Source organism: Epinephelus fuscoguttatus, linkage group LG3 (genome assembly GCF_011397635.1).
Source record: "Epinephelus fuscoguttatus linkage group LG3, E.fuscoguttatus.final_Chr_v1".
NCBI classification, from domain to species: Eukaryota; Metazoa; Chordata; class Actinopteri; order Perciformes; family Serranidae; genus Epinephelus; species Epinephelus fuscoguttatus.
Window position 1 is genome coordinate 40,090,224 of NC_064754.1, and position 22,942 is coordinate 40,113,165.

Sequence of the window (22,942 nt, forward strand, 5' to 3'; positions counted from 1 at the left end):
TACCTCCTATATTAGCACATTTTCATCAAGCACCTGAAGGAGGTTACTCAGGAAGTGATTCCATGCAATTTCTACACTGCAGGATACCTTGATATTATACCAGTCTATATTCCTAAGCATATCCTTAAACTTGTCAATATCATTCAGAGGGTTCTACTTTTAATAGAATTGTGACAATTAAGGGGGATCTCCCAACTTTTCTTGTACAGCATGTTTAAAATGGATCACTGATTTCATGCACAGTTACACCACTTTTAAAGATTTTGCATTTATCTGATACCATAATAAGGTTAAGAGCAGTTTGACTGTGTTTCTTAAATACTAGAAGGTTCCTTTATCAATTGTGTGAGACCAAATTTGTTAACAGTACAACAAAATGCACAAAATAAACAGAAATACGTGAAATGGACACAACCTCTTAACAACGTATTACATGGTGGTGGACATAACGTGTTAAAATTATGTGCTGGAGTAACAACAACAAAGCCATCGCAAAGTCTAATGCAAACGGTCACAGGTTCATTGTGAAACAGTCACAGTTTGTTTAGATCTAGAGGACAAAAAAATACTTCATTAAGTTTAGATAAGACTGTGGTTTTGGTCTAAATGACCATGTACAGGATTTAAGTGCCGTACCTATGTGAAGTACTTTGCATAGTTATGTGTAGTCTGTAAAGTCACATAACTCCATTGACTTTTGGTTTCACATGTTAAAAGTCCATGTTTGTTTGACCCATCCATCATTAATGCAAACATTCTCACTCTTTATTCTTATTTTGTGTGTCACCATGACAAAGATATATTGCCTTTACATTGGCATCGTTTTCGTGTTGCCAGCATGTAATTTTGACCTACGTCATGCCCACAACCATGTAATGCATTGTTGTGAGTTTGTGACCTTTTCAAGTATTTCTATGAGACTATGCTGGAAATCAATCATGATGTCATCATGGATTATGTTTAAAATAAACATTATTAGCTTATGAGCATATTTATGCCCTTTTTATGTTGACTTTTGGTGCTGCAAACGAAATTCCGTTGTGTTTTTTATATGCAATGACAATAAATATCTATCTATCTTATACCATGGCATAGGTTTAAAAACAAACAAACAAAAAAAGGGTTGCATCTGCAATTAACACTGATATCATGCATTACCTGGCGAGCATGCCTAGTGTCCCCCACATCTAAGATGTTGTGTGGCCAGAAGGTGGATTCAGGAACTAGCTTATATACTAAATACTAACATGCTCATGGTGGATCTTCCAGCTTTGACTTCTACATTTGCTTTGGTGCTTTTACCTTCAGTGAGCACAACCTCTCTGTTTTTTTTTTGTTTTTTTTTACAATAATCCCTATCTTGGGCAGATTGAGAAGGACTTTGCAGTGCACAAACACTAGACTTGCAGACTGACATTCAACAGGTGAGTACAACAACACATTTATTGTTGAACCTGCTGTGTAGAGAACAACAACCATTGTGAAGCCTGTGCAGCTCTCTTGTCTTTTTTGTTATTGTTGGTCACTGTTGTGTAATTCTATGAGTTGCTCCACTGAGGAGAGTTTATTTATAGTTTATAATCAGTTGTATGCAGAGGCCGCAAATATCCAAAAAGAATTTATAGTTGTTTTGGACATAGCTGTGATGTTGTTATTGGTGTTTATGTTTACATGTTTAGGCTACAATAGTGTATTGTAGTTTCTCTGTTGGAATGAATCTAAAAATTGACAACCCATGCGCTTTTCTGTTGTGGCACAAATCAGTTGCTGCTTACAAGGAATGCAGTGCTTGTGATTTCTTTGTGTAAAAATGCAAAATGCAGGAATCATGCATTCTTATGCAACAAAAGATAGCACTGAACTCAGTTAGGCCTCGCTGTAACTGCTGGTATGAAATCCTTGGAATCAGTGTTGTGTGGACAATAATGAGGAGGCTTGTCATCCTTTTTACATCGCCATTTATTCTCTGAACAGGAACAGAATATGTACTGGTCAGTCATACAGTTGGCTCATTACAGGAGCTCATACATAGCATGCTATAAAAGAACAGCATGTTATTTTAGCACAGAGGCCAGCTAGCTGTTTCATAATGTGCATTAAAGGGATAGTGCACCCAAAAATGAAAATTCAGCCATTATCTACTCACCTATATGCAGATGGAGGCCCTGGTGAAGTTTTAGAGTCCTCACATCCCTTGCGGAGATCGGCGGGGTCAGCGGCTAGAACACCTAATGGCAGACAGCACCCCAGACTAACGTCCAAGAACACAAAATTGAATCCACAAAGTATCTCCATACTGCTCATCCGTAGTGATCCAAGTGTGCTGCAGGCAGCCGCGACATAAAAAGTTGTTTCGAAAACGTCATATGAACTCTGTTTTTAGCCTCACTGTAGCCTGTAGCTCTGACTGCTTCTCTGTGCTCCGCGCTCACGTGTGCGTGCTCAGGGTGATCGGTGATCTCTGAAGAGCAGCAGTCTCGTCAGTACTGATATCCAGATTCTCAAGTGCAGGCATCGCCAATTCCCAGTCTGAGCAGCAAAGGCTTCCTCATCCGTTGGCACTGCTTTGCATTTGAAACAACTACACCACCAGGTTTCCCGTGCTCGACTGTGGTATTCTGCGGCTGGCTGAGGGTTAGGCTCATGACCTGCGGCGGCTGCTTCGTCCAGTAGCCTGAGTTCCGTCCGTATACTTCCTCAATTTCAAAGTCTTCAGACATGTTGGGCTGTCCTTTGCTAAAAGACTGTAGTGCAAATTATCTTTTAGCTCTTTGGTTACTGCTGTCTCCCTGTGCGGTGCACGTGTCACGTGATGTAAACACGGAGAAAACATATGGCGTTTTTCAAAACAACTTTTTATGTCGGGACTTCAGCACACTTGGATCACTACGGATGAGCAGTATGGAGATACTTTGTGGATTCAATTTTGTGTTCTTGGACGTTAGTCCGGGGCGCTGTCTGCCATTAGGTGTTCTAGCCGCTGCCTCCGCCGATCTCCGCAAGGGATGTGAGGACTCTAAAACTTCACCAGGGCCTCCATCGGCATATGGGTGAGTAGATAATGGCTGAATTTTCATTTTTGGGTGTACTATCCCTTTAAACTGTTATTTGGACATTTTATCGCTTAAAAAGTACAGCAAGCCACTTGTAACTCATTCCATTTACATTTCCATAACTCATAGTGCATAATGTTCATATGGTGGACATACAGACATTAATACACAATATTTGTACACAGTGCTATGCTTGATAACTCACCTCGAGCACGTCTCTCATTGGCAATGTTTTAATGCCTGCAGTGGCGTTTACTACCTCTGAGAGAGGGCGCCCTTTAGCCAATAACACAGGTATAACCACATAACTACATAAGTGCATGACAACTACATTATAACAATAATAGCAAGAGGAATTACATACAATACAAACTCTGTTACACAGAGACAACATCTGAGGTCTCTGTCCAGAAGAGCGCAGTCCTAGGAAAAGCTAAGATACTGCGCAGAACACTCAAAGTCGCTCATCTGATCTCACAAAGTTAGGATGTGGTCACTGGTATGGCGTAAGTTCAGAAATAAACTGACCACTATTTCCAATGAGCCTGTGAAGATTCCTACTATGTGAGTGATTTATAGCATTTTTTAACAATAAACTGAAACATTTTCTTAGATTTAACTTGGTTCTAAAAACACATTCAACATCTAGGCCACAAGTCTGTAGCCTCAGTCTGTCGCAGTGTCTGTTTGTCACTGTGGGTTTCCTGTAAAGCTTACTTCAGACCACTGGTGAAGGGCAAATGGGGGCTGATGGCTAAGATGAGATAAAAAACAGGAAATTGTCTGAAATCAGTCTCTGTGCCTTGCTATACAGACGGAGTCATCACAACCATTATGAAATGTTACAGATCGATTTCAATCAAAAATGTGAACCTGAAGCTAAATTGTAATCAACAACAATGAAAAGGTTTTTTATCTAGAGATGAATGTGTACATCTAATCAATCGTGTTTTAAGTGGTGGATGGAAAAACAAACACAAGGCAACTCTATGAATAATGAAAGAATAAAGGAAAGAATTCATGTATTGTAAAAAAAAAAATAAATAAATAATAAATTAATCAGTATAGACTGTGGTTCATGCCACTAACAGTGGGGATAGCCCATTAAAATCTGAAACAATAAAAACCTGTTGGATTGGAATTGTTGGAATTGTGTGATTTTAGGGCATTTTTTTGCAATGCTGTGTCAATGGAGATGTGTTCTGCATAAAATTGAATTGAAAAGAATGTTTTCTCTGGCAGGTAATTTATGTCTGATCCCTCTCACATGTTGTTTGAAGAATATCAGCTTTTGCCATTACAGAGAAGCTTTAGAGTGCCACAGGGTCAACTGAACAGGTTGAGGAACTCCTCTGTCCCCAGTCTGTTGACCTGTTAAATCAGAGTATGGCTTCTAAGCACCTTCCGTGTCCCTGGTTTGAAGGTAATACAAATGATTAATTTGTTGCACTGCATGCACTTTTCGTGAGCCTGATTTGATTTGTATTATTTGTATTGTGGTTTTGTTGTTTGGTTACCTGTCATCAGGTCAAATACTTAGTACACCAGTGTGAATTTACAATAGCTGGAATACCTGTTTGTGATATTCATGGACAGGATCTTGAGGCGTAGCCGAGGGGAGGAAGGGGTCTGGTTTGGGGACCTCAGAATTGCGTCTCTGCTTTTTGCAGACGATGTGGTTCTGTTGGCTTCATCACACTGTGACCTCCAGCTTGCACTGGGGCAGTTTACAGCCAAGTGTGAAGCGGTTGGGATGAGAGTCAGTATCTCCAAATCTGAGGCCATGATTCTCTGGCGGATTGCCCCCTCTGGGTTGGGGGAGAGTTGTTGCCTCAAGTGAGGGAGTTCAAGTATCTCGCGGTCTTGTTCACAAGTGAGGGTAGAAAGGAGTGTGAGATGGATCAGCAGTTTGGTGCGGATTCTGCAGAGATGTGGGCACTGTGTCAGACTGTCGTGGTGAAGAGGGAGCTGTGCCAGAAGGTGAACAAAGCTTTCAATTTACCAGTTCATCTACATCCCAACCCTCACCTATGGTCATGAGCTCTGGGTAGTGACCGAAAGAATGAGGTCGCGGATACAAGCGGCCGAAATTAGTTTCCTCCGTGGGGTGGCTGGGCTCAGCCTTAGAGATAGGGTGAGGAGCTTGGACATCCGGAGGGAGCTTGGAGTAGAGCCACTGCTTTTTCGTGTTGAATGGGGTCAGTTGAGGTGGTTTGGGCATCTGATCAGGGTGCCTCCTGCGCGCCTCTCTCTGGAGGTGTTTCAAGCACGTCTCACTGGTAGGAGGCCCCGGGGCAGAACCAGAAGACACTGGAGGGATTACATATCTCATCTGGCCTGGGAACGCCTTGGGGTCCCCCAGGAGGAGCTGGAAAGCATTGCTGAGTTGAGGGACATCTGGGGTGCTTTGCTCGGCCTGCTGCCCCCACAACTTGGCCTCGGATAAGTGGATGAAAATGGATGGATGGATGCAATACCTCAACATTAATATTGTGATGGTATTGCAGAGTTGAATATTGGTGCTTTCACAAAAAATTTACACAGTGAAATTTTTGATAAATTATCATCAGTAAAGTGGATATAATAACTAAGTGGGAAAAGATAAATAATAGAACAGCTAGAACAGTTTGGTAATGTAGCTCAACATACGTTCAATCAGGAAAACTTTCTTTATGCTATATCCATTCACCCACAGCTTCCTCCAATCAGATGATTATGAGTGTTCCCTCTCCTGGTTTCATGCCATTCATGTTGCTACTGCCAAACTTTAAATCTGTTCTCCTCTCTGCTCCTGTAAGCTGTCATTTTAGGCAGAATCGTCATGCCCTCCTCCACCCCATTCACCTACAGTCACCTTATCCAGAGCCCAGGACAAGCTCATCAAAAGCCCACTCCTCTTCACATCCAGATCCTCAGCTCCCTCTTCATCTCCACCATTACCACCACCAGTGTCTGGACTCCATAGGGTTTTCTTTTTTTTTTTTTTTTACATTCCTCACACTTATGTGCACATGTAAATAAATATTCTTTTCTCTCAGACCCAGTCTTTCCTGATTGAACTGTAATGCAGCCTTTAAAACCTGGAAAAGACAACACTTAGAAATTACAATATCCAAAATCTAAGAGATAGTCACATATCACATTATTGATAGAATAAAGACATATTACCCAGCCCTATTTCAGTCTCCTAGGGCAAAACTCTAGCTCTCAAAAGGTGGGGAAAGAGTGAGCTATACAGCCATTGGTCACAGCTATAAACCGCCAGCAGGAGGTAATGTTGGAGATAATGTCACATTAGCTGTAAAATAACACAGATTTGATTGTGTATATTGCTTTAAACCTGCTGGCAGGCTAGGGCCCCTCTGCATGGAGTTTGAATGTTCTCTGTATTTTTTTCTTTGGGTTCTCTAGCTTCCTCCTATAGTCCAAAGACATGCAGGTTAGGTTTATCAGTGACTTTAGCCCTGTGATAGTCTGGTGACCTCTCCAGGATGTAGCCCGCCACTCACCCATCAGTTGAGATCAGCTCCAGCCCACACAACACACGTGCAACACACACCACTGCCATACCATGCGCGTCAAAACGCCTGCCTCCATTATTTTCTATTTACAAACTCACACCAGCGGTGGCTCGATGCGTGTCGACGTGCCGCACTTTACGCTACTGTCCTATTTTTCCAGCATCGCCGCCCTTGAGAAAGCGGTTGGCAACCAGTATCGCCACCTAGAGGACTGGAGTGTGCAATAGAAATCCGGTTGACGCCCCGCAGCGTGACGCTTTTTGTGTGTGTTGGGGGCGGCACTTGACTCGCGTCAGTGACGGCTAGTGTGTTTTGGCCTTTATATTCTATGATGTGCTGCTCTGCTTCAGCCCACTGCTCTATTTCCAGTGCGGCTGGCGCTGCGAGAAAAGCCTTTTATGTACATCTCAGCCACCGTAGTATCAACTCCGGTTGCTAGTCCTTGCTTCAAATTTTAATAAGACGAGTTTGATAAGAAACTCACCCGTGAAATCTAAGTTGTTGTTGCCTCAAAGTTTTTCCTCTTCTTCTTCTGTTACTAGCAGTTGGCAATCGTTGGCAACTAGTGTAGGTACAGCCACCTGGGAAATACACTTTAGTGTAGACGGTGCCGCTGCGCTATGTGTTGGGGGGCGGCACTTGACGGCCACAGCGCTGCGCCGGCAGCAGTGTGTGTTGCACTTTAAGGGGATAAGTGGTTACAGAAAATGGATGAATGGATTATTGTCTTAACCTTCTCTCTGTCATTTGCAGGATTGTACTCTCCTCTGTTCAGAAATGGGCTGATGTTATTATGATGTAAAGTTGCAACAGCTGTGAATCAATTTAGAATCAGGATGACACGTTGTTATCTTGTTGGGGCTTTTTGGGACAGCAATCTCATTCAGTGTTATGTTTTGTTGTGGTTTATTTCTTAACATCTCCACTAGAGGTCAGGAGAGTTTCACCTGAAGCCTCTGTGACTAACTACTCTCATATACATACAGTACAACACCAAAATTTGCTTCGCTTTCTCTCTGTTAAAGGTTGTCAAGTGCTCCCAATACAAATGCATCTAAAATAAGCAAATACTTAATCTGACAAATGATATAGTTCACTGATTTTAAAGCATTTTTGAGGCACAATAATGTAAAAAAAACCCCAAAACAAAACACTACGAATAGAAGCTTTTCTGTCATTGCTGGTTTGTGTGTGTGTGTACTTGTGTTTTTTAAGTATTATCTGTATTCTCAACATGCACACTGAACTGTGGACAGTGAAGCTGTACACTAATCTGCAGCTTCAGTCTGTCTGCACGTTAAGCTCTGCAGCCGTACGAGAGGCTGTTTGTCACTCTGGGTTTCCTGTGAGCCTTACTGATTACAAGGTGCAACAAGATGTTGTCGAGGTGGGTTTAACTGTTACCTCTGTGTTGTCTTGTAACTTCTAGAAATCTGTGTTAAACTGTCGCCATCTTGGCTTTTGTAAGACATGTCCTTTAAACAAGATTATTATTACTCTGAGTCTCATTCTCTGTGGCAGAATGAGCTCCAACATGACAAATACTGGCATCAAACTCTGCTGGTGAAGGGTTGAGGCCGATGGCTAACTAAGATAAGAACAGGAAATTGCCTGAAAACAGCAATCATGTCTTGATACAGACAATCCCCACCATCATAGCCGTTATGAAATGGTACAGATCGATTTCAATCCAAAAAAAAAAAAAAGGGGGAATCTGTAGCTGAATTGTAATCAACAACAAACAGGTGTTCCATCTCAAGATTTTTTTTTTTTTGTGGTGTAAGGAAATTAGAAACAGAGTTTAAATCAACTTTTGGAAAACATCATTGCTTTCCACTTTCAGCAAAAAGCACATTTGTTCATACAAATTTTCATACATATCAGTTACAGATAATGATGAATGTTGCTCAGCCTTAAATGTGGACGATAAGTGACGGGAGGATATATACATATTCCTACGAATGAATTATATCATTTATCATTAATCATCATTATACAGTTTATTACGTCTGTTGTCTTGTTTTAGGCTCTCTACATCCTGGAAGTATTGATGGCAGAATAGGTGCTGAAGTCAGAACTCTGGGTTTTCTTCTTCTTTGGTCTCTGTGATGCCTGACGGATTTCCACTGCAGCATAACACACATCTTCATCCTAAAATTTGACATTTGTTGTTTAGAAATTCCAGTCGTAAATCAATTTGACACCACAATTTATTATATTCTACCGCTACACCCACCTGATTCATTCCTGTTTGAGGTCTTTGCTGATCAACTTGAGGTTCTTTAGCTGCAAAAATCAGTACAACATCACTACAGCATGGTACACCCGAACATTAACAACCGGAGCTTAAAAAGTGAGATAAACAGGACTTACCCTTTCTCTGACAGAGGTGATAAACCAGAAGAGAGGAGAGGAGAGAGGAGAAGACAGCTAAAGCTGGACACAGAGAGAACAGCAGCATCCAGCATACACCACATTCTTGTGAAGCCTCAGGGTGATGAGGTTCACTGGAGCCTGGATCAACACACAGTTGTGTCGATTAGTTTCGTTAAACTTTGATTTCACCAAAAACGTCAAAATTCATTTTCTTGAACAATGGTCTTCATGTATGCTGGTGTGAGTGTTACAGTTGATCCATGACCCCAGAAACCAAGAACCAAAAGAATAAAAACACTGATTTAGATTAAATTAAGAGGATGTTTTCACTGAGCACAAAAAATATACAGTATATACTGAACTGACATTCCTATTTGTTCCGCTATGCCCCATGCTCAGTGTTTGACCTGCCTGGATGGTAGACTTTGTTTAACTTTGGCCTCATTTCGGAATTGCCTTCAAAGAAATATCTATTCTCATTTGAAAAATGTCTTTGGTTTATCAGATTTTCCGCTCAGTCCATCAGTAAGTGTGCCCTTTAACCCTGTTTGATCCTATTCTCTCTGCTTTCAAAAGTAAAATCATCCAGAGACTTATAATGCATAAAAATGCACAAGTAAAATCTTGGGTGCACATTTAAGGATGACTTTGAACACTTCAGATACTATTTCTTAACAGATTGTGGGTTGTTGACGCACATAATCTTCACATACAGTATAGTGAATCTGCGTTATTGTATTTTAGACTTCCTGATGGTTCACCTTTTTGATCATAAGCGTGTGATATCTGGGCCCATTTTCCTGCTGTATAATGATCGCTTAGCCAAATGATTCATTCACTAAAACCATATGTATTTATTTGAGGCACAAAGAGCAATTCAGACCAGCATACTCACTGAATACAATCCTTGTTGTGATGTTGCCGTATCTGTAAATAGTTCTGGATGTAATGTATTCTTTATCCTCCACCTTGGTCTGCACAGTTCCACAGTAGTAGAGACCCTCATCAGAGTGAGTGATGTTCATGATCAGCAGGTCATAGGATGCAGAAGAAAAGTTTCTCACAAACTGAAAACGAGGCAGAATCTTCAGAGGGTCATTTTCAGTGTTGACCGTCTTTGAAGGGTGTTTTGTTTGTAGGACAAGAGAAGGCTGGTTCTCATGAGAGCAGTTCCTGTACCACACTATGTATACTCCAGTTGATAATTTGCAGTCACAGTAGAGAGTGATGTCGTCTCCTGGTCTGACTGTCACCTCTAACACCGATCCAGAAACTGAATCATTACTGCAAGAAACAGCTCCTGGAATACAAACACAATCGTAAAAGCAGATTGAAATGTGCACAGTGTTACCGGATCTCACATAACAGCCGGTGCAGGTTCCTGCTCAACACGACAGCAATGAAAAATGGAAAAAATAATTATTATTCTCAAAATTGACCCCATCAATTGTAATCAAACCATTCAAAATATATATCAAAATAGTTACCTATGAGAATGAGCAGAGAGATGTGCAGCCTGTCCATGTATGATGAAGATCGAGACATAAAGGACAGCGAAACAGGGTGTACTCACAGATATCATACCATGCACAGACTTTTCCGTTTAAGGAAGTATAAGAGGTGATTGGCCAGTCTAGTGGAAATTTTTTTTTCTGTGGTTGTTTTCTATTTTTGTATAGATGTGTAGTATTCATTCACATTTTTTTTTTGTTTCTTCTGTTATCACTTCATAAAACATACAATAAAATAAACAAACCCCAAACAACCAACAGTGTATGACTGTTCCAAAAAATTTACTCATATGATCGTATTCTGATTTGCCAAAATCAGTGTCAAGCACATGTTCAAACAAAAGTTGCTGTTTTTGTCCACCCATAATATGAAATTATGTTTGTCTACACTTTAACACTTTCTGGTAGCACATATCACCTCAGAGGATAGCTGCCGGATGAGGTGAGACAACTGAAACAATGAAGTGTCAAAGCTTCATGTAGGTAACCGAACACACTTGCCTTTTCACTGAGGCAGAAATATGGTATAATTGCACTGACACAATGGGTGCTTGCGTACTGTATGTGTACACATGTGCCTGTATTGATGTCCACACTTCATGGTGTGATACTGTGCAGCTACTACTTCTCTATTTTCTTTTTTCTTTTTTTTTAACAAACAAACTCACCAGAGTTTGGTGTGACTCACTGGTTTGGTGTCCTGCCCTTCATTAAAGTAGATTTATTTCTGTGTTCTGTGGTAACAACACACGGTTTTGAAATTGAATTTGAAGATTACATCTTTTAACTTGTTTCCAGGTCAGCCTGCCACTGCAGTGAACACACAAACTGTGACACTTTCTAGACCTCAGAGACTTTATCTGTTCCCTCCCTCTATTTAGCTAAGCAAGTATATTAAACAAGGATCTTCAGAAATAATTAATTATTGATTTGAACTCCACTTCTGAAATTAATTTTGAAGATGTGATAATCCCTTCTTGCAAAGTCTAAATCAGTTTTACCATTTGGGATCGACAGTGACAAACTGTTGCTGGAGGCTTTAATAACCTCCATTCAGAAGTTTAGGTGGAACATTTCCAAGTTAGAGCAGGGGCGTGTCCACAGAGCAGCCAAACCTTAAATCTAATTGGTGCCACCCCATTATCCCAAACTATGACTGGCTATCTGCCCGGTCAGAGGCTGGATCTTAGTTTGAACCAACAATGTGATGAGTAAACAGAACTTTAATTCATAGCTCTAAATCAGTCTTAAATCTGCAAGACAGCGATGCTCTGGAGTAGCTCAGCCTGCCGAGAATAAGAATATTTTGCTTTGACTTGGAACGGAGTGGACAGTACAAGGTGATCTGGCCGACGTCGGCCCGATGTATCAAGTTTAGATAGTTAAGGGAGAGTGTTTGCTCATTGTCAATACGTCGCTGAGACGTCGGCCTTTAATCGAAAATGACCACCATGCGATGTTCAAACGATCAATAAAAGAAGCTGCGCTCAGTGGCCGCTCCTTCATTAATATTCATATGCTTTGTTAACTACGACCTTTATTCATTTAGGTCGGACCTTTCAAACTACAGATATTTCACCATTCAATGTGAGAAATTAATGCTAACATTCAAAACTAGCTGTCTGTTACCCTATTTCGTGTGTAAGTGTGCACAATGAAGAGACAAAAGTCAGTTTGACAAACTTTATTTTCAAATTTCCACAAACAATATCTGATGGCTAGTCCGCTTCTCCTGGCAGCCTGCAAGAGACAGAAAAGACGATGAGCACGTAACTTCAACAAATCCCAACTTCACCACTGTATTTTTTTTGCTTGTTAGCATTTCAGCTGTCTTTTAGCCAGATTGAAGGCTTTGGGTCCGTTACTCTGCTTCATTTAGTGTTGAAACTGTTAAATAACGGGATCCGTTAACTCCGAAAACAGCAGCTCAACAATCGGTCCTTCATCTCGGAAAAACAGTGGTTTCAAAACTGCGCTATTACCTGTAGCCACCGGGTCAGTTTGCTTTGCAGAGGAGACCTCGACTGATAAATTGCCCATAAAATCACATTAACAACATACTGAAGGCATCCTTAAACTTCACTATTTGACCTCCGCACTCCTCTCCGCTCCTCTCACCCACACTTGAGCACCCGTTCTAGGATACACAGTGTCGGCCCGCCCCGCCTTACCTCCGCGCTCCTCTCACCCACACTTGAGCATCCGTCCAGGGCCCTGGAGGTCAGGCCGGGGGGCCGCGGGACCACGGGTGGCAGCTCCGGGCACTTCCACTTTTAACCCAAAACGAGTGCTCACGATAACCAGATGAGCAGATAACGTCAACTAGGGAAAATAAAATGAAAACACCACAGTTGTAGCCTGTTAGCTAACATGCGCTAAACCGCTAAACTAGCTAACAGCTAGCTGGTGGTGACGTGCTATATACACCCAGTCGTGCCTTGCCACTCACCAGGAACCTCTTTTAATGGTCACAGAAGAAACAACATAGCTATTTTCTGCCAATTTATTCCAAGTAGCTAAACCAACTGTGATGAGATGCTGTGTCCTGCGAGCTCAGTTCCAAACAAAGACCGCAGGGATGAAATTCCGCCTTCTGTGGTGACTTCCGTATGTGGGCAGACATTCTACAGCACTGGGCCGATCCAAAGCCGACGTAACAGAGACGTTTGATGAGCTGGGACAAAAGAATATTAAATTTAAAGATATTCGCCCATGCGGCCGACGCTTGTCAGACGTTATAAATTCAGGGCCGATGTGTCGTCCTCAGGACGACGTCCGCCAGATGTATGTGTGCTATCTAGGTTTTATATTCGGCATAGAAGATAAGATAAAAAAATATAAGATCACCCTTCAAACTATGACACTCTAGGCGTGTATGTATTACTGAGGTAACAGGCACAGGCTCAGGGGCCCAAAGTGTCAGGGGCCAAATCAGAGACACAAAATTACTATCAAGAGCCACAGAACTACAAAGGATGCATAATAACTATAAAGTGATACATGAAAAAGGATGCAAAACCGCAGAGTCTGTATGTCTTGCTCCTGATTAGGAGAGGTGGTGGGGCCTTTTGCATGTCTGTGCCCAGGGGCCCTTTGTCTCATAATCCTCCCATAGCTCTAGGTACCCCTCCAGCATCAGTTTTAGACATGTCAATTTCCACTTTTTAGTGTCTTGTCAAAATAAACCTACATGTTGACGTGACAACAGTACAGTTTCTGCTCATTACATGCAGAATGTATTTTCAAAATAAACTTCCTTGTTTAAAGGAAATATAAATTTCTGCATCAAAACTACTCTAAGTTTAGGCAACAAAACTACTTTGCTGGGTTTAGGCAAAGATCATGGTTTGGGTTAAAATGACATTGACTTTTTGGTTTCAAATGGGACACAAACAGTGGTCTCCAGGGTGAATGTCCTTCATTTGTTTGACCCATCCACCCACCCCGGCCTCGTCTGTATGCAGATGTTTTTGCCAACACCATTAAAGTAAATATGACCAGTAGAGACAGAGATAGTAAATTAATCCTATTCTTTTTAAATATTAAACCAAAAACACAATCTTTCTCTAATCCTAACCAAAGTCTATTTGTTGCCTACACCAAAATTTAATCTGGCATGGAACCTACGACACAAACACTGATCCTGTGTTTTGTACACTCAACTATCCATCCTGACCGGTGTTAATACTTCCTGGGAAAACTTTGCCAGGGAACATTAATGATGCAGAAATGACATTTGGCAAAAATCATTTGGTTGTATCTAAACAGCCCGTAAACATACAGCATGTGTTGTGCTGTGATTATAGATTCCTTCCTTACTCGCAAAGTTCACATCTTTCCTTTCACAGAGATGGTTTTGACTGACTCAATTTTAAATCCACAACCCCACTATCATATAATCTTACTCTGATCCAGTGATCCACATTTGATTCAAATACGTCCACTGACATAACGCTGAGGCCTAACAAAACTGGGACACACAGATGACACTATTGGCCACACTCCAGACACAAACGCCTTTAATGAGGCTCTGCGTTAGCATAATAGACAACTGGGTATATGGATTTACACTGTATGTTGCAGTTCTATCAACACTTCTTTTATAGACATAAAAACAAAAATAATTTTGTAGATATCTTTCATAAACCGTAAAACCAAAGCTGCCAAGTCCAAAGCAGTGCACTTGGCAGCTTACTTCCTGACTTGGCAGTTGACTTTTGCTTACACCTGGTCTCCCTGCAATAAAGGACAGTGAAAAAAAATGGATCAGTTCAAACCTCAGAATGTCTCCTCCTATTTCCTCTCTAAAACACAATGCCCTGCAGAGCCTGCTTGGAACCCTGAAACTAAGTTATTTGTCTTGTTTTCAGCATCTTTTAAATTAAAGTAGACCTCTCAAGGTAGTTGTGACTGTTCAGCCTTAGAGGCTATATCCAGAATTTTACTATAACTCTGCCACCAGACAGGCATCACACTGTTGGCATCATGCCCACAGCATTATTTTCGGCTAAAATGATATGCGGATATCTAAATAACGTGAAATTTTGTCTGTTCCTCTACTTACAGTAAGATATTTAACTATCATCATACAGACATTTCCAAAAAATGAGACTGGAACTACAGTCCAAGGAGAGTGGTAAACAGAAATGGTGTGTGACAGAGTGGCGCCTGGAGCCTTATTAGATGATGCTGATTAAAATGAACTAAACTGGGCTGAAAAATTAACGCAGCTAAAATGCAAGGCAGGCTGGAAAGGAAGCTTTTCAAAACTGCTTATATTTCTCAGTGTCTGTGTTGGCGCTTGGGTCTGGCTGTGTGTTTCTGCAAGTGGGTGTGCATTTATTTTCACAGTACTGTTGCTATGCGAGTTGGTGCAGATGTTATCCAGAGGATTTTCAGCTTTGCTGTTTTCAGCTCAAGCCCCTCTGCAGCATCAAGGGAGGGGCCGAGGCCTGCAGAAACCACAACTGTTTCCATCCACTTGTCAAACGTCAACAGCTTGGTCACCCACCACTCTGTGTTAGTCTGTGTATGTGTGTGTGCATGTGTCCTGTATGCATTTGCTTCTGCAACTACAACACAGGAAACAGTTTATTCAGGCCTCCGGGGCAGTATGAACATTTGTTTGAGACATGCAAATCATTACTGACTGAATGACTGTCTTGTCAGTGTAATGATGTTGGCTTTATCATTGTGCCCTTTATTTATTTATTTTATTTGACCTTTATTTAACCAGGAAGGTGCCTTGAGACTGCAGTTAATTATTCGAGGTGGCGCTGGACAAAATGGCAGTTATAAACTACCATTTGCACAAAGACAATCGATAGGGAAAGGGGAAAAAAGATTATTAAAAGCACACAATTTCCTTATTAAGCTATTCATTAAAAATATAGATAAAACAAAGCACTTGTCCATTTTAGTCATTAGTATAGGTCTATGAGGTTATGTTTAAAAGCATTTATGTTCACTGGTGTCTGTAATTATATTTTTTTTGAGGTTCACTCAAAGAAAATGGAGCCGCCCACACAAGAGCTCTTTTACCAGTCTCTATACGTAACCTTGGTACCGACAAGAGCAGGGAGTCCTGAGAGCACAAGCTGTAGTCTGACAGCGTTGGTGTTAGTACATATGAGGAGAGATATTGTGGAAGGTGCTTAGGGATATCCTTATAAATGAATAGACAGAGGTGGATTTGCCTGTGTTGTGTTACAGACGGACAGAATGTGTTTTTAAATGTAAAACTACAGGCTGTTCTCATGCAAAAAAAAAAAAAACGTTGCCAATAAGCTGATGGGACTAAAGATGAAAGTAGTCCACATAAGGAGGCAGGCAGGGGCGGTAGATGCGTCACAAAACACAGGACTTTCACCGGGAGACCGGGGTCTGAAACCCTGAGAACTCTGAGTCATTTTAGGAGACGTCAACCCCATGTCTGTTTTCCAAATCCTAACCACACTAACTAATTGCCTAAACTCTATGTAACTTCCTGCCTAAACCTAACCTATGTAATGCTAATGATCCTATCTAGAGCCAATGATGATTTGTCAGTTTTGGGCTACTGTAAAAACAACCTGGTGGACTTTGTGGAAGAGGAACTGTGTATGTAGATAAAAAAAAAAAAAGACTCATTCTAAGAGCCCTAGCATACCATGACAACGGTCAGCCATCAGTCATTGTTGCACTGTCAGTGAGAGTCTGTCGCCCTTGTTTTGCAGTGTGTCCCACACTGTTGGCACTAGTTGGAATATGTCAGCTTTTTTCCTCCATCGATTCAGCATGCTGATTCAGTGACGGAGACAGTGGAGCCCGTTGGTGAATGAAATCACTCTTGTTGGCAGTCTAACTTAGTGCAAGAGAAGAGAACTAGAAGTGAGGAAAGTAAACAACCAACTGAAGTCAAAAGGGAACGAGATCAAAACAAACTTGTTATTTAATGTACTTTTTTTTTTTCTTTTTTTTTAAATCGTTGCGCTCTTTAGCACAAATGGTCCTTGATTGTGTGTCTTATTGTTCGCTTGTTCAGTAAATACCCTCTGTTCTTTCAATGTGGGATTGGGATGTCAATGTGCTAACTGGCTAACTTGCATCATGACAGTCTTCTGGTTTCCTTTTTGAATGACAAATACAGACTACCTCCATCTGCTGGAATGAAGAATAATTTCTTTTCATGCAGTAGCAGAAAGTACATGCTGGTTGGCCGTTGATGTTCAAGTGCAACTTTTGGCCAAGACACAGGCCACATGAGGTGATGCAATAGTTGGCTCCCATTGCTGCTAGTTCTTTGACTTCTGTTTGGTGTATCTGGGCCTTAAGGTAACAAAAACACAATGATTCTTATTTTCAGGTGATTATACGCTAATGAAAACATGGTCGTGAATTTTATATTCCATTTCTGCCAATACAGTCCCCTAAATCTCCCACACAGGACCTTTAAAAGCTAAAATTAAAAAACAGGTTTAATTTCAGTGTATTTAATAGACTATAAATGTGAGACTGTGAATCATCCATCAGGAAGCAAATGTATTTAAAGCACTAAGTTTTGTTGAATTGTATGTGTTTTATATGCTTGACCTCAAACGCAGAGCACTGTCAATATGCTCTATGAGTCTGCAGGCACCATTTGAGTACTTGTCTTAAAGTGTGTTTTTATGGACGAGAGCTGCATTCCTTTCTTTGTGCACTGATTCTCTTTTATATGGATATGCGGACTCTGTGTGTGCGTGTGTGATATGTGCATTTGTTTGTACACCTCGCCTGTGTGTGGAATACCTGAATGGATGTTTATATCCCCAATGACATACACAAGGTCAGCACTATCCTGCACTACAGCAGCTGCTAATGTAACTTCAACTGCCAGCTCTTATGCTTGTGTTTCCCTTCAGTGTCACTAGATGGCGATGTGGTTGTTTATTGAGGCCATTAGAGACAAACTGCCTGTTTAGTGCATCTATTATGTAGACTCACTATGCTCATCTCCATTTAGCACTGTACAGTGTTATTTGCAGCCTTATGGCCATTGGTGTATATTAATTGAGTTTGAAAGGGAATTTGTTTTGTGCAAGGAGGAAAATTGTATTTCAGGGTGGTGTAAAAAATTAACACTCTGATTTTCACCGCATTATGGCAAAAAAGGGGGCAGGCTTGATTACAGTCTTTACTGTCTTTAGTGGCACATGCTGTCTCTGTGTCTCTCTTGTCTTGTGAATACACTAAAAATTCAGACATTGGAAATGTGACACTTATTGTAATATGAAGACAAACACATATCTACCATAAATGTTAATCTCTTTCATCATAGTAGACTATATCACATTATCTTCAATAAAAGACATATGTAATGACTCTCAATTATTAGCCCAGATGTCAGAGCAGTATGGAGTTTAAGTCCAACATGCTATGCACTCCAAAACACAGAAGAAATACATCTTGGACTAGTATGACACCCTAAATTACCAGGGTGGACATGATGACATGCACCTGCACAATGCTGTGCAATTTCTGAAGCTATAATCATTCAGTTTTTGTTGATTCTTTTTTAGGTGTTAAGTCAAAAGGCTCTGAAGAGCAGTAGGCAAAGTGAAGGGGGGCGAGGAGGGATGCCATCCCCCTTGTAAGCAAAATGACCAAAATGTGTCCCTCTTTGTCAGCCTGTCATCCCTTTCCATCCAGGCCTGGACCCAGACACTGTCGGAAAAGTGATGATTCTTAGCTTTCTTGGGATATCAGTAGTGGTTTAGTACTCCAAATGTTAAGCAAAATATGTCACATCACATAATGACTGTCACCAAGCTGTGGTTTTGAGAAAAAGGCCCTCAAAGTTTGTAGTATGGTTGCTACAAAGATACATGACAGAGCCCACTGGCTGTATAAACTGGGACACATGCTGTACTCCAGGGGCTGTCCCGGGGTAAAAAATAAACAGACAGTGACAGGGACACTTTTATTTTGTAGCCAACGAGGTAGCAAAAACAAGCATACCCAGCAACACGGTGCAGGGAGAACATATGTTGGAAGAACTGTGGTCCGTTTGACAAAGTTAGCATACACAGTGAGCGATGGACTTCACATGACAATACTCATAACTTGGATTTAAAAAATAAAAAATGAAAAACCCTTTCCATTCTTTTGTTTGGTGGACTTTTACGGACATAAGAAATATAAATAATCGAGGAATGGACACATATTTGGACTTCAGGAATACTTCACAGACAGTGAGTAACCTCTTTTTGCAGTTGCTCTTGTTAACCATGCCCGTAAATCTGAATAAATTATACTTTGGTGCTCATTGTTTATGTAAATTGAACGCAATGATTAAACTGTGGATAATCTGACCAAGCTGACCAAACATTTAATGTTATATTTTGATGTGCAATGCTAAGTCGCTCAGAACTAGCTCAAGCTGTTTATTGGTGGGTTTTAAGAGGTCCACCCTTATAAGATCAACAAATCGCCTCCTGTTGAAGGGAGAGAAAAGTACTACAACCCCTCATAATCAAATGCTTTAGAAATTACCCTAGGTTTGACTTTTTTTCTCAACAAACATTGTGACCTGTCATAGCAGGAAAAGCACAGGTTAAACAAATTCTGTTAACAGTGGGTCAATTCCATCAAGCGTCACAGAAAGTCGTGCGTGTGAGCCAGCATGCACAATACAGGACCATGAAACAAGCTCACCTAAATGCAGTGCAGTCATTTTTGATGTTATTAATTGCGCCTTTGATTTTTCCCACCATGACATGCCAAAATGTGTGCTTTGAAAAAGGTCTGTTATGACAGGAGCAAAGGAGGAAGTCAAGTAAAGTCTACACAGGGGGTTGTGGTGGATGGATGGGCCAACAAAACATCACACTTTAAAACAAGAGACCACTGCTTATTTCCTGTATCAAACTGACAGTCGGTGTTGTTTTTTATAAAGCATGACCATGATCATTGCTGGACTTAGCACATTCAGCACCCAAGGCAAGCTTTCCATGGTGTTAGCTAGCACACAGTATTAAGAAATATCAAACAATAAGACAGGATGGTGAATTTGTAAATTTTATCACATCCTTGTTTATGTTCTGCGCCGCAAATGGAGCATGCCTTTTCATTTTCTCTTATTCTAATGTAGAGGACTGCACAGGGATTGGGTCCTATGGGATTCAACAGAAATCTTGCGGGAATGGGTGGTTTTATCTTTGCCGTAGGGTCCCAGAGATTAATTAACATGAAGGATGGAGGCATCAGTGAGTAAGGTGGAAAAAGGGGGGTCAATTTTAGTCAGTGGGTCAGAGGAAGATCTAATTGACCATGATCATTCCATAACCTTACCAGGAAACTTTGCCTATTTTTAACCAGTTCTGTCATCATGATGCAGGTAGTGTGTACAGATAATTGGTGTTATGCTTGCCCCCATGCTGCAAGCGCCTGGAGTTCCCCATCAATTGAAAAAAAAAATAGCCAAGTTTCCCTTTAACTACATGTATTGTCCCTTGACCTTAACAAAGTATGTAATTTAACCCTAACCACTAACAAACCTTAACACTGTCACACCATAAAATTGATTTATTTTCATAAAACAGCTACTTTTCAACAGTGTTTTGAAGCAAGATGATGTCTTCTGTGTCTACTTCTAGGGGGCATGGACAAACATGTATTTAATTTGGAGGACTTGTTGCATTAAATACCAGGATTGGACATAATAATATGCACACCTGTACAGTGCAGTGTAATCCAAAACAACATCCCTCCCTGCGATTTCTGAAGCTTTAATCACACAATTTTGCTTGATTTTTTTCAGAGCAGTTGGCTCTGAAGGGAGACAAAAGGACTGGAACCCTTTACAATACAATATAATCAACATCACAAGCTTCGGCCTTATAAATCAGCACATATTTGAACCAAAGTGTCTCATACAGGCACAGGCTCCACAAGAATGTATAATCAAGCCTCATAAATGTAGTGGTTGTGAGGAGGTGCAAACAGTGGAACAGATCATTGAAGTTTGCCTTCTCCAAAGACAAAAGTGGATTTGTAATCCTCCATACAGCAGATCAGCAGGCAACAGCTTGACTCAAGGACTTCACATTAACTAAATAAAATGAAATAAAATAAAGGTAGTTCAGGTGCAGTTGAAATTGGTGCAGCATCTTAGCCCAATGAGAAAAGCATCTTGTATAAAGTAGGTAATGACCAAACCAAAGCTGTCTTCCCCTATCATGGTGGTTCCTTTCGGCAGTAACACTGAGTACCACACCAGGGCCATGATGGGTTTTGATCATCCAAGTAGGTGGAATATAGCAAAATCTCTCCTGATGCAAGTTGTGTGTTTTTTTAGATGGAACAAAAGTGACTAAATCTAGACATAGGAGAACTCCCTCTGTAAAAGGTACAGGAAGGGAACACTTGGTTCAGACAGACACAGCCTGTGGGGAAAAATGTTTGTTAGAAAGTGAAACCTTTGAAGCGTAACTATCTGGCCATAAATGGGTTGTTCCTGCCCAATTAAAGTCAATCACATGTGGATGTTTTTTTTCCTCTCTAAACAATTATTATTCTATATATCACCAGAGATATCCGTACACTTTCATGCCCGCTCTCATTACTGGCTGATCAATGAAAACCCATGTCAGTGTTACCAAGGTTAAATGACTCTGATAGATTTAAGAAACTTTTGAACATCAACAAAAAGAGGCAGCTTGATAAGTGAATGTCTTCATATGATCACAGGGCAGACTGCTACAATATTGAAATACAAAGTATGTGCAGCCATAAATATGAAAGAAGTCTAATCATAACCATAAGATTATTTTTTAACAAAGTAGCCCACCTTTTTTGACTGGGCCCAGACCTTTGATTCCAACCACTCCCCCGAGTTCAAGTTGACTAATTCGTTGGCATTATGACATGAAACAGTGGTGTCTTGGTTAAAGTAAACAATGACCAATTAGTGGCACGGGCAGGACTAACGCAGTTGTCAAGCTGTTGTCAAGTGGTGCACTGGAGCCAATGAGGAGTAATAACAATAACGGCGAGCACTTAGATAAAATAGATACTGCTATAGAGTGTGCCAGGGCTGATGTCAAAACCAAAGTTTAGCATTGCACTGGTTCCCGGAAGAGAAAGTGAATGTGATTTTTGCATTGCGTTTTGGATTATGTTAGAAAATAAGCTCTGTGGCTAACACAAGTTTATGATACTTACAGGTTTTGTTCAGCGAGATAATCTTCACATATGAACACCTTTCATATCGCATTTGCGATCGCCAGAATTAAAAAGCTAACGTTAGGCTTTAACGGACTACATGACTACTCCACGGTCGCATGACTCTTGATGTCACCGCCACTAAGCTTTGAACTGAGTTCGGCCACTTTATTTTAAAAACATTGTATAATGGGGAAATCGGACTGTTTAAGCTAAATAAGAAGCTGTAATGGCGGATGGCCAGCACTCTTGCCTGTTCGGCGGTGATGACGTTTAATGTCCCCGACGGTGTTTGTAGTCGTATTGAGCAACTTGTTAGCAACCGCCTTTTTTACGACATGTAAAAGCTTCAAAATTCACAAGTAGGGTATTTACGGACGTGTTTTATGTCGTAGAACAAAACCTGAAACTCGCTTAAGCTTTTGTTAACCACAGACCTTATTTGAGGCATTTTACCAAAATCCCATTCAAAAAACGTATTGACTTTTAGACAAGAGAACTGGAAGTGCTAAAAGTGCTAACGGAGTTCCAGGTTTACTGGCACACTCTACTGCAGCTGTTGTAAATCAACATGTCTTCTCAAAATCACCCAACATCATAGGTTGCTTTAGTTTGCTCTGCCCGACTCTTAAAACCTCGGCAAAACAGATACGTTGGCATGGCTACACATCAGTGTGGACTGACTTTAGATTCAGGCTGATACGTCAGTCTCAAGTGATTGGTTAGGCGAAATTAAAATCACAGTCCATGTCCCTCTTGTGGGTTCTGCCACATAGCCCTTCGGGTCAGCTGGCTCATT

The 22,942-nt window shown here is 40.9% G+C and overlaps 1 protein-coding gene across 1 annotated transcript; it reads right to left on the minus strand.

Moving 5' to 3' along the window:
• Window positions 1-7,485: 7,485 nt before the first annotated feature.
• On the minus strand, window positions 7,486-10,530 carry LOC125886615 (uncharacterized). Its single transcript, XM_049572947.1, has 5 exons — window positions 10,438-10,530; window positions 9,846-10,250; window positions 8,948-9,088; window positions 8,811-8,860; window positions 7,486-8,725 (listed from the first exon to the last, which is right to left on the minus strand). The coding sequence occupies exons 1-5, from the start codon at window positions 10,493-10,495 to the stop codon at window positions 8,606-8,608; spliced, it is 774 nt and encodes a 257-aa protein (XP_049428904.1). The 5' UTR covers window positions 10,496-10,530; the 3' UTR covers window positions 7,486-8,605.
• Window positions 10,531-22,942: the final 12,412 nt, after the last annotated feature.

Coding starts and splice junctions, on each gene's coding strand:
- LOC125886615 (XM_049572947.1), bottom strand. CDS start 10,495: ATGTCTCGATCTTCATCATACATGGACAGGCTGCACATCTCTCTGCTC. Junction 8,861..8,947: donor TCACCTCTGTCAGAGAAAGG/GTAAGTCCTGTT, acceptor TGATTTTTGCAG/CTAAAGAACCTCAAGTTGAT. Junction 8,726..8,810: donor CTCAAACAGGAATGAATCAG/GTGGGTGTAGCG, acceptor GTCAAATTTTAG/GATGAAGATGTGTGTTATGC.